Source organism: Staurois parvus, unplaced genomic scaffold (assembly GCF_062004578.1).
Source record: "Staurois parvus isolate SC_StPar_1 unplaced genomic scaffold, SC_StPar_1.0 ptg002825l, whole genome shotgun sequence".
In the NCBI taxonomy this organism is placed as follows: Eukaryota; Metazoa; Chordata; class Amphibia; order Anura; family Ranidae; genus Staurois; species Staurois parvus.
This window is the reverse complement of record NW_028320621.1, coordinates 71,699-87,818: the sequence shown is the minus strand read 5'-3', so window position 1 is coordinate 87,818 and position 16,120 is coordinate 71,699. Positions and strand designations below refer to the sequence as shown.

At 46.3% G+C, this 16,120-nt stretch overlaps 1 protein-coding gene across 2 annotated transcripts in view; it reads right to left on the bottom strand.

Annotated features, from left to right (window-relative positions):
- Positions 1–1,492: 1,492 nt before the first annotated feature.
- LOC149429076 (tubby protein homolog) overlaps positions 1,493–16,120 on the bottom strand; it is a 70,037-nt gene continuing 55,409 nt past the window's right edge. For both annotated transcript variants that reach the window (XM_089666760.1, XM_089666759.1), the window contains one exon: positions 1,493–14,243. In XM_089666760.1, coding sequence (XP_089522886.1) covers positions 14,110–14,243 — 134 coding nt within the window. In that variant the 3' untranslated portion in view covers positions 1,493–14,109. The remainder of the gene's footprint in view (positions 14,244–16,120) is intronic.

The window sequence follows — 16,120 nt, the reverse complement described above, 5'->3', positions numbered from 1 at the left end:
AGAGCTCTATCTGACTGGCTGAAGCTTCTAATGCATACTCTGAGAAGCTCAGAGTGTGCAGTGAAATCAGAGGAAGCCATTCAAGTCCAGGAGAGGAGACGGCACACCTGTGCAAGACTGGAGGGGAGGAGCCTGTACACCTGTGCAAGACTGAAAGGGAGGAGACGGTACACCTGTGCAAGACTGAAGAGGAGGAGCCGGTACACCTGTGCAAGATTGAAGGGGAGGAGCCGGTACACCTGTTCAAGACTGAAGGGGAGGAGCCAGTACACCTGTGCAAGACTGAAGGGGAGGAGCCGGTACATCTGTGCAAGACTGAAGGGGAGGAGCTGGTACGCCTGTGCAACACTGGAGGGGAGGAGCTGGCACACCTGTGCAAGACTGAAGGGGAGGAGCTGGTACAACTGTGCCAGACTGAAGGGGAGGAGCTGGTACACCTGTGCAAGACTTTAGGGGAGGAGCCGGTACACCTGTGCAAAACAGGAGGGGAGGAGCCAGTACTCCTGTGCAAGACTAAAGGGGAGGAGCCGGTACATCTGTGCAAGACTGAAGGGGAGGAGCCGGTACACCTGTGAAATACTGGAGGGGAGGAGCCTGTACACCTGTGCAAGACTGAAGGGGAAGAGCTGGTACCCCTGTACAAGACTGGAGGGGAGGAGCCCGGTACCCCTGTACAAGACTGGAGGGGAGGAGCTGGTACACCTGTGCAAGACTGGAGGGGAGGAGCTGGTACCCCTGTACAAGACTGGAGGGGAGGAACCGGTACACCTGTGCAAGACTGGAGGGGAGGAGCCGGTACACCTGTGCAAGACTGGAGGGGAGGAGCCGGTACCCCTGTGCAAGACTGGAGGGGAGGAGCCGGTACACCTGTACAAGACTGGAGGGGAGGAACCGGTACACCTGTACAAGACTGGAGGGGAGGAGCCGGTACACCTGTACAAGACTGGAGGGGAGGAGCCGGTACACCTGTACAAGACTGGAGGGGAAGAGCCGGTACACCTGTACAAGACTGGAGGGGAGGAGCCGGTACACCTGTACAAGACTGGAGGGGAGGAGCCGGTACCCTTGTACAAGACTGGAGGGGAGGAGCCGTTACATCTGTGCAAGACTGGAGGGGAGGAGCCGGTACACCTGTACAAGACTGGAGGGGAGGAGACTGTACACCTGTACAAGACTGGAGGGGAGGAGCCGGTACACCTGTGCAATACTGGAGGGGAGGAGCCGGTACACCTGTGCAATACTGGAGGGGAGGAGCCGGTACACCTGTGCAAGACTGGAGGGGAGGAGCCGGTACACCTGTACAAGACTGGAGGGGAGGAGCCGGTACACCTGTACAAGACTGGAGGGGAGGAGCCGGTACACCTGTACAAGACTGGAGGGGAGGAGCCGGTACACCTGTACAAGACTGGAGGGATGGCCGGAGGTCAGAATGAAGAACAATGGCCGGTCCGTAGACCATAACGATGAAATAAAGAAATCTCGTACAATCATGAACAGTTATCTCTTTTTAATATATAATACACTTTCAAAATATTCACCCGCCCTCATTTTACAGAGACCAAAAAAAAAAGTTCTGAATAACGAAAAAGGGAGGAGTCTCCCCCGTCACTGAGGGTTAGAAGGATTCTCTATCGATGACTAGAAATGGAAAGGAAGGAACTTTGATCATCACGATATCGGCAATGGCGGGAAGCGGGTTAGTTACACACCGAAGAAGAAAGAAACAAAAACGGTTTCCGGGATGAGTGAAGGCATGGCGCGGCTTGTGCTTCTGGAGTAAAAATCGATCCATTGTTAACAGCGAACTCGGCACAGTTATAGACGTCGCTAGGACAAGTCAGCGTTAGAGATTAGCGTCCGATATACACTGAACAGGGACAACCAAGAGGAGTCGGTTAGTTTTCTAGTAAAATAGACAAGGCAACTTCTTTATTGTACAATTCAGACCACGCTGAGGGCCACCCAACCCAACCCAAAGGCATTGAGGATTGCTCAACCCAACCCAGGGTTCTGAGGGCCACCCAACCCAACCCAGAGGCATTGAGGATTGCTCAACCCAACCCAGGGTGCTGAGGGCCACCCAACCCAACCCAACCCAGAGGCATTGAGGATTGCTCAACCCAACCCAGGGTGCTGAGGGCCACCCAACCCAACCCAGAGGCATTGAGGATTGCTCAACCCAACCCAGGGTGTTGAGGGCCACCCAACCCAGAGGCATTGAAGATTGCTCAACCCAACCCAGGGTGTTGAGGGCCACCCAACCCAGAGGCATTGAGGATTGCTCAACCCAACCCAGGGTGTTGAGGGCCACCCAACCCAGAGGCATTGAAGATTGCTCAACCCAACCCAGGGTGCTGAGGGTCACCCAACCCAAAGGCATTGAGGATTGTTCAACCCAAGCCAGGGCTCTGAGGCCCACTCAACTCAACCCAAGATGCTGAGAGCCACTCAACCCAACCCAGAGGCGCTGAAGACCGATCAACCCAACCCAGGGCACTGAGGGCCACCTAACCCAACCAAGAGGCATTGAGGATTGCTCAACCCAACCCAGGGTGCTGAAGGCAACCCAACCAAGAGGCATTGAGGATTGCTCAACCCAACCCAGGGTGCTGAGGGCCACCCAACCCAGAGGCATTGAGGATTGCTCAACCCAACCCAGGGTGCTGATGGCCACCCAACCCAACCCAGAGGCATTGAGGATTGCTCAACTCAGCCCAGGGTGCTGAGGGCCACCCAACCCAATCCAGAGGCATTGAGGATTTCTCAACTCAGCCCAGGGTGCTGAGGGCCACTCAACCCAACCCAAGAGCTCTGAGGGCCACCCAACCCAGAGGCATTGAGGATTGCTCAACCCAACCCAGGGCTCTGAGGCCCACTCAACCCAACCCAAAGTCGCTTAAGGCCGCTCAACCCATCAACCCAACCCAGGGTTCTGAGGGCCACTCAACCCAACCCAGAGGCATTGAGGATTGCTCAACCCAATCCAGGGCGCTGAGGGCCACTCAACCCAACCCAGGGCACTGAGGGCCACTCAACCCAACCCAACAGCGCTGAGGACCGCTCAACCCAACCCAGGGCACTGAGGGCCACTCAACCCAACCCAAAGGTGCTGAGGACTACTCAATCCAACCAAGGACACTGAGGGCCACTGAACCCAATGTTCTGAGGGCCGCTCAACCCAACCCAAGACACTGAGGGCCACTCAACCCAATCCAATCCTTTAAGAGCTACTCAACCAAACCCAAGGCGCTGGGGGCTGCTCAACTCATCCCAAGGCATTGGAGGCTGCTCAATCCAAGGCGCTGGGGGTCGCTCAACCCAACGTGATGAGGGTCACTCAACCCATTTTACACATCGTCTTATGTAAAAGAACTTCTAATAACATTCAAAGACTTCAACATTTGGATAAGATGATGGTGGGGTGGTGGGAGGAGATGTCCTCCAACCCTCAGCTCAGTTCCTGTCCAGAAAGACCATGTGACCAGTTTTGGAGACATGTTTAGGAGTGCCTAAAAAATGGTCATAAACTTATTTAAAGAGCTTATTGAACTGAAACTTCAGATACAACCAACGCCTTTCGGGGACCATGGGAAGAACAATAAAATATTCGGTTCAGATGGTGTTGTATATTCTTGTTCCTTCTACGTCTATAGGATGACTATACTGTATATCTTAGATCATGTGTCAAACACAAGGCCCGTGGGCCGAACCTGGCCAACCAGGTCATTTCATGTAGCCTTCCCACCTCTCCTGAAACTGCGGCACCCCCCTTGTCTCCACCCCCACCCTGTCTCACCAATCAGCAGCAGAGAGGAGGACAGAACTCCTCCTACAGATCCTGTGCTTCTCTGTGAAGCCACAGCACCCTTTCATCTCCACCTCTCCCCGGTCTCAGCATTCAGCAGACTCCAGCCCTCCTCTGGTCCTCCTCCAGAACCTGCACATTCTGCTTCCCAGCACCACCCTAAGCTTCAGTCTCAGCATCAGCAACACAAGGTGAGGGGGTCACTGTGATGTAAGGGAGGGTGGGGGATTCTTAATTTCTGATGGTATGGGGGCTCTTGACAGTTGATGTAAAGGGGGGAGGGGTGTTCAGGACGTCTTACAGATACAACCGGCCCTTTGAGGGCAGCCATAATGCTGATGCGGCCCGCCATGAAATTGAATTATTAGAAACTCTTGTCTTAGATGATATTCTAATTGTCCTTTTACATGTCAGCCCTGAAGAAGAGAAGTCCATTCACCCGAAACGCGTCGGACATTTTTTTTTTTTTTTTAATAGGCACTCCTAAACACAAATCCTGGATCTGATCTTCTGGTGATCCCTCCATCATGATCAGAGAGACAGCAACTTGATACCTGAAAGTGGATCTGAACCCTAAAACTATTTTGCCCTTAGCCCCCCCCCCACTCCCACCCCCCAACACACACATATGGATATTTTTTTTGTTTGGTTTTTAATTTGTGTTTCAAAGGAGCATTTTTTTGGCCTAAATGAGAATGACCTAAAAATGTACAAAGAATGGATAGAGGAGAAACCGAGGGCACCAGCATCCCAACAGATCCATCAAACCAAAAAGTAGGGGTTCCGGCAAAAGGATACATATATATGATAATGATACCAAGTGTATAATAACAGATACGTTTGATCTGATACAATTTTGTGTCGATAAAATTAATGTTTTTATATACATATCCTTTGTCGGCACCTCAAAAGTCCCCAAAAGTCCCCTTCTTGAAATACTTCATGGTTTGATAGGGCACTAGGACAGGGGTGTCAAACTGGCGGCCCTCCAGCTGTTGCGAAACTGCAAGTCCCATCCACTGAACATTCAAGCACTCGGGCACTGCCCGAGGGCCCGGGATCAGTAGGGGGCCCCACGAGATGCCCCTGGTACCTTTTTCATAGGCTTTTTTGGGTGTGGGCAAGGACACAGGGGCCCCATGATCCCCTATTGCCCGGGGGCCCCATGAGTTGTCAGTCCGCCCCTGGTCCCATCATGCTCCTGTCTGTGGGAGTCATGTTTGTAACTGTCAATCTTGCGATGCCTCATGGGACTTGTAGTTTGGTAACAGCTGGAGGGGCACCAGGGGCGGAGTAAGAACTTATGGGGCCCCTGGGCAATAGGGGATCATGGGGCCTCTGTGTCCTTGCCCACACTCAAACCACACCCAAAAAAGCCTATGAAAGGTACTAGGAGCATCTCATGGGGCCCCCTACTGACCCTGGGCCCTCAGGCAGTGCCCGAGAACTCCAATGGTCAGTTCTCCCCTGAGTGGCACCAGTTTGACACCCGTGCTCTAGGATGTGCCTGTGCAGATGTGCTGCAGGGCTTCAGGTCTTGCAGATGTGTGGGAATCCCAACTGCATATGAATGGCTTTCCCACACATTTGCGCAAGTGCAGCTTTCCCCATGCGTGTGCAAAGATGGCAGTTACGGGAGTCCCAAACCTCCACCGAAGGAAATCCCCTGCACAGGCACAGATGTGTCAGAGGGTCCTGCCAGGACCTGAAGGCCAGGTAAAGCCCTCTGCACATCTGCACACATGCCGTAATCATGAAAATGGCAGCGCGGGGACACAAAACCCAAGAATACAGATGTGGTATGTTGCAGCGTGCAGTCTTTACATGTGGGGACTGCATTAGTTTTCCTTTTTTTAAAATTTTAGGTAAGAACATCTTCAGCAAATTCAACAGGTAATTGTTCTGATCACCTGACCAATTCAGCCACCAACTCCACATGGAAGGACAGTGAGAGGTAATCAGCTCCATCAGCAGGCAGGGAATGGTGTGAATGTGGCTGTGAGCTCTGTGCTGTGCAATTGGTCTTCACTAAGTGAATGGCAGGAACGTGTTTTGCTTTTATGTGTATTGAACAGCAGTTGTTACAAAAGGTTACTTTGTATCTCTCTAAATCCCATCTGATCGATGTTTATAAACAATGTTACTTTGTGTCTCTCTATCTCCCGTCTGATCGATGTTTATAAACAATGTTACTTTGTGTCTCTCTATCTCCCGTCTGATCGATGTTTATAAACAATGTTACTTTGTATCTCTCTAAATCCCATCTGATCGATGTTTATAAACAATGTTACTTTGTGTCTCTATCTCCCGTCTGATCGATGTTTATAAACAATGTTACTTTGTATCTCTCTACCTCCCGTCTGATCGATGTTTATAAACAATGTTACTTTGTATCTCTCTATCTCCCATCTGATCGATGTTTATAAACAATGTTACTTTGTATCTCTCTATCTCCCGTCTGATCGATGTTTATAAACAATGTTACTTTGTATCTCTCTATATCCCGTCTGATCGATGTTTATAAACAATGTTACTTTGTATCTCTCCATCTCCCGTCTGATCGATGTTTATAAACAATGTTACTTTGTATCTCTATCTCCCGTCTGATCGATGTTTATAAACAATGTTACTTTGTGTCTCTCTATCTCCCGTCTGATCGATGTTTATAAACAATGTTACTTTGTGTCTCTCTACCTCCCGTCTGATCGATGTTTATAAACAATGTTACTTTGTATCTCTCCATCTCCCGTCTGATCGATGTTTATAAACAATGTTACTTTGTATCTCTCTATCTCCCGTCTGATCGATGTTTATAAACAATGTTACTTTGTATCTCTCTATCTCCCGTCTGATCGATGTTTATAAACAATGTTACTTTGTATCTCTCTAAATCCCATCTGATCGATGTTTATAAACAATGTTACTTTGTGTCTCTATCTCCCGTCTGATCGATGTTTATAAACAATGTTACTTTGTATCTCTCTACCTCCCGTCTGATCGATGTTTATAAACAATGTTACTTTGTATCTCTCTATCTCCCATCTGATCGATGTTTATAAACAATGTTACTTTGTATCTCTCTATCTCCCGTCTGATCGATGTTTATAAACAATGTTACTTTGTATCTCTCCATCTCCCGTCTGATCGATGTTTATAAACAATGTTACTTTGTATCTCTATCTCCCGTCTGATCGATGTTTATAAACAATGTTACTTTGTGTCTCTCTATCTCCCGTCTGATCGATGTTTATAAACAATGTTACTTTGTGTCTCTCTACCTCCCGTCTGATCGATGTTTATAAACAATGTTACTTTGTATCTCTCCATCTCCCGTCTGATCGATGTTTATAAACAATGTTACTTTGTATCTCTCTATCTCCCGTCTGATCGATGTTTATAAACAATGTTACTTTGTATCTCTCCATCTCCCGTCTGATCGATGTTTATAAACAATGTTACTTTGTATCCCTCTATCTCCCGTCTGATCGATGTTTATAAACAATGTTACTTTGTGTCTCTCTATCTCCCGTCTGATCGATGTTTATAAACAATGTTACTTTGTATCTCTCCATCTCCCGTCTGATCGATGTTTATAAACAATGTTACTTTGTATCTCTCTATCTCCCGTCTGATCGATGTTTATAAACAATGTTACTTTGTGTCTCTCTACCTCCCGTCTGATCGATGTTTATAAACAATGTTACTTTGTATCTCTCCATCTCCCGTCTGATCGATGTTTATAAACAATGCTACTTTGTGTCTTTCTATATCCCGTCTGATCGATGTTTATAAACAATGTTACTTTGTATCTCTATCTCCCATCTGATCGATGTTTATAAACAATGTTACTTTGTGTCTCTCTACCTCCCGTCTGATCGATGTTTATAAACAATGTTACTTTGTATCCCTCTATCTCCCGTCTGATTGATGTTTATAAACAATGTTACGTTGTATCTCTCTATCTCCCGTCTGATCGATGTTTATAAACAATGTTACTTTGTGTCTCTCTATATCCCGTCTGATCGATGTTTATAAACAATGTTACTTTGTATCTCCTTGTCTCCCGTCTGATCACTGTTTATAAACAATGTTACTTTGTATCTCTCTATCTCCCGTCTGAACAATGTTTATAAACAATGTTACTTTGTATCTCTCTATCTCCCGTCTGATCGATGTTTATGAAAAATGTTACTTTTTGTCTCTCTATCTCCTGTCTGATCGATGTTTATAAACAATGTTACTTTGTGTCTCTCTATCTCCCATCTGATCGATGTTTATGAAAAATGTTACTTTTTGTCTCTCTATCTCCTGTCTGATCGATGTTTATAAACAATGTTACTTTGTGTCTCTCTATCTCCCATCTGATCGATGTTTATAAACAATGTTACTTTGTATCTCTATCTCCCGTCTTATCAATGTTTATAAACAATGTTACTTTGTATCTCTATCTCCCATCTGATCGATGTTCATAAACAATGTTACTTTGTGTCTCTCTACCTCCCGTCTGATCGATGTTTATAAACAATGTTACTTTGTATCTCTATCTCCCGTCTGATCGATGTTTATAAACAATGTTACTTTGTGTCTCTCTATCTCCCGTCTGATTGATGTTTATAAACAATGTTACTTTGTATCTCTCTATCTCCCGTCTGATCGATGTTTATAAACAATGTTACTTTGTGTCTCTCTACCTCCCGTCTGATCGATGTTTATAAACAATGCTACTTTGTGTCTCTCTATATCCCGTCTGATCGATGTTTATAAACAATGTTACTTTGTATCTCCTTGTCTCCCGTCTGATCACTGTTTATAAACAATGCTACTTTGTATCTCCATCTTCCCTCTGATCGATGTTTATAAACAATGTTACTTTGTATCTCTCTATCTCCCGTCTGATCGATGTTTATAAACAATGTTACTTTGTATCTCTCTATCTCCCGTCTGATCGATGTTTATGAAAAATGTTACTTTGTATCTCTCTTTCTCCCGTCTGATCGATGTTTATAAACAATGTTACTTTGTATCTCTCTATTCCATTTACATTATCTCTGAGTTTAGTTACGTTTTTATCTTCATTGCAGAAATGCTCCTTTCATACTGAAAATTGTCCTTAGTATGTGTCAGATTGTAAGCTCCTTTGGTGGGCAGGGAATGGAGTGAACATGCCTGTGGGTTCTGTGCTGTGAATTTCATCTTCAGTAAACGATTGGCAGGAATGTGTTTTGTTTTTATGCGTATTGAATAGCCGTGCCGAAAAACCAACCAGAGAACTGATAAATCCGGCTGGGAATTTGTAAACGACAGAAAATTCAACTATTTTACCTTTTTATGATACCCCTGTAAGCTTGTGACACTTTTTATGTAAAAGGCAACAAGCAGCCTGTAGGGGGCGTATCTGGGACTTCCCTTCTCTACATTACTAACAAGTGTTCCCAGATAACCAGACCATTGACATCCGGGGGTGAGGAGGATGAAAACAATTCGATAAATCTTGGATGGAAAACAGAAATCCAGAGCAGGTTGGAGAGCTCCCTGTGCGCGTCTCAAGGCTTCATTTTATATTGACTGCACCTTTAAACTTCAGGTCAAAAGACTTTTTTTCCCTTTAAAGCAAACCTTTCCTGAGGGATCCATGGAGACTGGCATTGGCAATCGAAGATATCTAAAGATGTTCTCCTACTACACTGACCAACTGGGTTCGGTAAGGTTTGAGTTACTGACCTGAACTGAATATATTTATCTGGAAAGCCAGACATTTATCTGCAATCTGGTTCCAGGTCAGGAATGAGAAGTAGAAATGGCTGCTCCCATAAGTCTCTTTAAGAAAAGGTTCCAAAGGTTTGTGGACACTTGACCATCGCTCTTATACGACCTTGTAGAGCATCCCAGTCCGAAACCATGGCCATTAATATGGAGTTAATCCCTCCTGCCTTCATGAAGAGTAATATTGAGTTTGCTTCAGTTGTGGCTGTCCTCCTACTGTGCCCTTTCGTAAAAATACCAGCTCCATAAAGACATGGTTTGACCAGCTTGGTGTGGAGAAACTCGAGTGTCCTGCACAGAGCCCTGACCTCAAGCCTACTGAACTCCTTTGGGACGAATTGGAACACCCATTGACAGCCAAGTCTTTTTTTTTGGTGCCCAATGTGGGGCTCAAGGTATGATTTAGTCTTCTCATCCAACATCAGCACCCAACCTCACATATTTTCTTTCGGATGAGTGGGCAAGGGAACTAAATTGCTCAATTCAACCCAAAAGCGTTCAGTAGGGTTGAGGTTAGAGCTTTGCACTTGACATGTTCTGATCAGTTTGGTGTGGAGGACCTCATGTGTCCTGCACGAAGCCCAAACCTCAACCCTACTGAATGCCTTTAGGGTGATTTGAACACTTTAGCTCCTTTGCCCACTCATCCAAAAGAAAATTTGTGAGGTCAGGGTTTGGGATGAATTAGAACACCCATTGCCAGCCATGTCTTTTTTTTTTTTTTTTTGGTGCCCAATGTGGGGCTCATGGTATGATTCAGTCTGCTCATCCAACATCAGTACCTGACCTCACAAATTTTCTTTCGGATGAGTGGGCCAGGGAACTAAATTGCTCAATTCAACTCAAAGGCGTTCAGTAGGGTTGAGGTTAGAGCTCTGCACTTGACATGTTTTGATCTGTTTGGTGTGGAGGAACTGGAGTGTCCTGTATGAAGCCCCAACCTCAACCCTACTGAATGCCTTTGGGTGATTTGAACACTTTAGCTCCTTTGCCCACTCATCCAAAAGAAAATTTGTGAGGTCAGGGTTTGGGATGAACTGGAACACCCATTGCAAGCCAGGTCTTTTATTTTTTTGGTGCCGAATGTGGGGCTCAAGGTATGATTCAGTCTTCTCATCCAACATCAGTACCTGACCTCAAAAATTTTCTTTCGGATGAGCGGGCAAGGGAACCAAATTGCTCCATTCAACCCAAAAAGCGTTCAGTAGGGTTGAGGTTAGAGCTCTGCACTTGACATGTTGTGATCAGTTTGGTGTGGAGGAACTGGAATGTCCTGCACGAAGCCCCAATCTCAACCCTACTGAATGCCTTTGGGGTGATTTGAACACTTTAGCTCCTTTACCCATTCATCCAAAAGAAAATTTGTGAGGTCAGGTACTGATCTTGGATGAAGACTGGATCACATCTTGATCCCCACACTGGGCACCAAAACAAAAAAAATTTACTTGGCTGACAATGGGTGTTCCAATTTATCCAAGACGTATTCAGTAATGTTGAGGTCAGGGCTCTGTGAAGGACACTCAAGTTCCTCCACACCAACCTGGGCAAACCATCATGTCTTTATGGAGCTGGCTTTGTACACAGGGCCACAGTCATGCTGGAATAGAAAAGGATCTTCAACAAACTGTTACCACAAGGTTAGAAGAACACAATAGTCTACAATGTCGTTGTGTGATGTAGTATTATTAGTACTTATTACTGAAAACACCTGAATTCCATCATTTGGAGGGGTCTCCATAGTTCATGTGCATCCAGGCACTGTTAATACTAGAACATACAACTCCATTTTAAACAATTTTGTCCAACCTTGTGGTGAAGGACCTTTTCTGTTCCAATATGACTGTGCCCTTTTGTAAAAATGCCAGCTCCATAAAGACATGGTTTGACCAGTTTGTTGTGGAGGAACTCAATTGGAAGACCCATTGCTAGCCAGGTCTTTTTTTTTTAGGTGCCAAATGTGGGGCTCAAGGTGTGATTCAGTCTTCTCATCCAACCTCAGTACTTGACCTCACAGATTTTCTTTTGGATGAGTGGGTAAGGGATCTAAATTGTTCAATTCAACCCAAAGGCATTCAGTAGGGTTGAGGTTAGAGCTCTGTGCAGGAGACTCAACATGGTTTGATCAGTTTCTTGTGGAGGAACTGGAGTGTCCTGCACGGAGCCCCAACCTCAACCCTACTGAATGACTTTAGGGTGATTTGAACATTTAGTTCCCTTGCCCACTCGTCCAAAAGAAAATTTGTGAGGTCAGGTACTGATCTTGGATGACAAGACTGGATCACACCTTGAGCCCCATGTTGGGTACCAAAAAAATGACTTGGCTGGTAATGGGTGTTCCAATTCATCCCAAAGGTGTTCAGTATGGTTGAAGTCAGGGCTCTGCAGAACTGTCAAGCTCCTCCATACCAAACTGGGCAAACCATGTCTTTATGGAGCTGGCTTTGTACGCAAGGGCACAGTCTTGCTGGAATAGAAAAGGGTCTTCACCAAACTGTTACCACACTGAAAATGTTCAGTAGGGTTGAGGCCAGGGCTCTGCGAAGGACACTCAAGTTCCTCCATGCCAAAACTGGGAAAACCATCATGTCTTTGTGATGCTGGCTTTGTACACAGGGTCACAGTCTTGCTGGAATAGAAAAGGGTCTTCACCAAACTGTTACCAAACTGTTACCAAGATGTTCAGCAGGGTTGAGGCCAGGGCTCTGCAAAGGACACTCAAGCTCCTCCATACCAAACTGGGCAAACCATGTCTTTATGGAGCTGACTTTGTACACAGGGGCACAGTCATGGTGGAACAGAAAAGGGTCTTCACCAAACTGTTACCACACTTAATATGTTCAGTAGGGTTGAGGCCAGGGCTCTGTGAAGGACACTCAAGCTCCTCCATACCAAACTGGGCAAACCATCATGTCTTTATGGAGCTGGCTTTGTACACAGGGCACAGTCATGGTGGAACAGAAAAGGGTCTTCACCAAACTGTTACCACACTTAATATGTTCAGTAGGGTTGAGGCCAGGGCTCTGTGAAGGACACTTAAGCTCCTCCATACCAAACTGGGCAAACCATCATGTCTTTATGGAGCTGGCTTTGTACACAGGGCACAGTCATGGTGGAACAGAAAAGGGTCTTCACCAAACTGTTACCACACTTAATATGTTCAGTAGGGTTGAGGCCAGGGCTCTGTGAAGGACACTTAAGCTCCTCCATACCAAACTGGGCAAACCATCATGTCTTTATGGAGCTGGCTTTGTACACAGGGCACAGTCATGGTGGAACAGAAAAGGGTCTTCACCAAACTGTTACCACACTTAATATGTTCAGTAGGGTTGAGGCCAGGGCTCTGTGAAGGACACTCAAGCTCCTCCATACCAAACTGGGCAATTCATGTCTTTATGGAGCTGGTTTGTACACAGGTCACAGTCATGGTGGAACAGAAAAGCGTCTTCACCAAAATGTTACCACAACATTGGAAGAACACAATAGTCTACAATGTCTTTGTGTGATGTAATACTACCAGGACCCTTCACTGGAAACACGTGGACCCCATCATTGGGAGGGTCACATACTATCAGTCATAGTAGCAGTGGTGGTCAGGTGCCCAGAAATTCTTGGTTATATAGTATGAGAGTAACTGTTTTACGGACGCAAAGAGCAACCCAGAGGATAAGGCATGTCACCCTTCCCATCCAATGTGCTGCCGAAAACATGAGAACAATTTGCACATAACACATCATTCGGTATCACTGCTCAGACAGAAGATTCGTGAATTGCGATAGCTATTTCTCCAGAAAATACTTTCCAATTCCTAAGAACCAAAAAAAATGACCGGGGCGATTGGGCTGTGGGATAAAAGCGTTCAGTGCTTAAAACTTCAACACATAAGGTGCCCCATAAAATTCCTGGCCGGAGATCCACCCTTTGCCTCGTGTCCGGGCCGGAGAGTTTGCCTGGTCATCAGTAGCAGGATAAAAAATGTATCATTTTCTATATAAAATTTGATACAAACATTATCAGGAGTTCTTTCACATGAGGACATTTTCTGTTACGGGTTTACCAGTCCTGTTGTAAAGAAAATATAAAGGAGCCGTCCAGTTGCTGAGCCTTGTAGTTCCTCAGCAGCTAGAGGGCTGAGGTTCTCTTCGCCTTCCTAAACAGATCACAGAGGGGGGGTCAGCTGTCTAGCAACGTATCCCCTGTCTGTGGGTTTCGTTAAAGCTCTGATCCCCCCCCCCCCCACCAAACCTCTCCGACCAAAAAACAAATACAAAAATATGACGACTTTCCACAATGGGTCACCAGCTTGACGTTCCCTACTGAGTCCCACAAGACGCTCGGGGAGCGGCCAAACGCCTATTTACAAAAACAGACTTCCCGGAAATAGAAATCTAGCCGAGTGTAAACACTGAGATCTGTTCTTCCTCCTCTTCATGGCAACAGAACGAAACACACTGTGTGAGCGAAGTCATCGGCCCATAGACAGGAGAGTAAGACACAAGTAGGCGGCCAGCTTTCTTTTTCTTTCTTTTTCTTTCTTCTCCTGGTTACTCGCAGGCCAGTTTGCTGTCAAAGCTGGACAGGGCTATGGCGAACGCCTGCAGGGCGCACATGGGGTAATTGTAGTCCATCGTGAACACGTCCTCCGCTACGCGACCGAACTGCATGACAATGTAATCCGCTGAAAGAGAACAAACATTGCATTTTAGGTCAACAATGTAACTGTGTATCTCCTGTCTGAATAATGTACACTAGATTACCAAAAGTATTGGCCCCGCCCTCCCAATCATGTGATTCAGGTGTTCCAATCCCCTCCCAATCATGTGATTCAGGTGTTCCAATCCTCTCCATATCATGTGATTCAGGTGTTCCAATCCCCTCCATATCATGTGATTCAGGTGTTCCAATCCCCTCCATATCATGTGATTCAGGTGTTCCAATCCCCTGCCAATCATGTGATTCAGGTGTTCCAATCCCCTGCCAATCATGTGATTCAGGTGTTCCAATCCCCTCCCAATCATGTGATTTAGGTGCTCCAATCCTCTCCATATCATGTGATTCAGGTGTTCCAATCCCCTCCCAATCATGTGATTCAGGTGTTCCAATCCCCTCCCAATCATGTGATTTAGGTGCTCCAATCCTCTCCATATCATGTGATTCAGGTGTTCCAATCCCCTCCATATCATGTGATTCAGGTGCTCCAATCCCCTCCCAATCATGTGATTCAGGTGTTCCAATCCCCTCCATATCATGTGATACAGGTGTTCCAATCCCCTCCCAATCATGTGATTCAGGTGCTCCAATCCCCTCCATATCATGTGATACAGGTGTTCCAATCCCCTCCATATCATGTGATTCAGGTGCTCCAATCCCCTCCCAATCATGTGATTCAGGTGTTCCAATCCCCTCCATATCATGTGATTCAGGTGTTCCAATCCCCTCCCAATCATGTGATTCAGGTGTTCCAATCCCCTCCCAATCATGTGATTCAGGTGTTCCAATCCTCTCCATATCATGTGATTCAGGTGTTCCAATCCCCTCCATATCATGTGATTCAGGTGTTCCAATCCCCTCCATATCATGTGATTCAGATGTTCCAATCCCCTCCATATCATGTGATTCAGGTGTTCCAATCCCCTCCATATCATGTGATTCTGGTGCTCCAATCCCCTCCCAATCATGTGATTCAGGTTCTCCAATCCCCTCCATATCATGTGATACAGGTGTTCCAATCCCCTTCCAATCATGTGATTCAGGTGCTCCAATCCCCTCCCAATCATGTGATTCAGGTGTTCCAATCCCCTCCATATCATGTGATTCAGGTGTTCCAATCCCCTCCCAATCATGTGATTCAGGTGTTCTAATCCCCTCCCAATCATGTGATTCAGGTGTTCCAATCCCCTCCATATCATGTGATTCAGGTGTTCCAATCCCCTCCATATCATGTGATTCAGGTGTTCCAATCCCCTCCATATCATGTGATTCAGGTGTTCCAATCCCCTCCTAATCATGTGATTCTGGTGCTCCAATCCCCTCCATATCATGTGATACAGGTGTTCTAATCCCCTCCCAATCATGTGATTCAGGTGCTCCAATGCCCTCCCAATCTTGTGATTCAGGTGTTCCAATCCCCTCCATATCATGTGATTCAGGTGTTCCAATCCCCTCCCAATCATATGATTCAGGTGCTCCAATCCCCACAATATCATGTGATTCAGGTGCTCCAATCCCCTCCATATCATGTGATTCAGGGTCTCCAATCCCCTCCCAATCGTGATTCAGGTGTTCCAATCCCCTCCCAATCATGTGATTCAGGTGTTCCAATCCCCTCCCAATCATGTGATTCAGTTGTTCCAATCCCCTCCATATCATGTGATTCAGGTGTTACAATCCCCTCCATATCATCTAATTCAGGTGTTACAATCCCCTCCATGGCCACAGGTGTATACAATCAAGCCCCTAGGCATGCAGACGGTATCTACAAACATTGGTGAAAGAATGGGTCGCTTGCAATATTGAACCCTACGGACTAAGACTGGGGGGCCATTAAAGGTCATG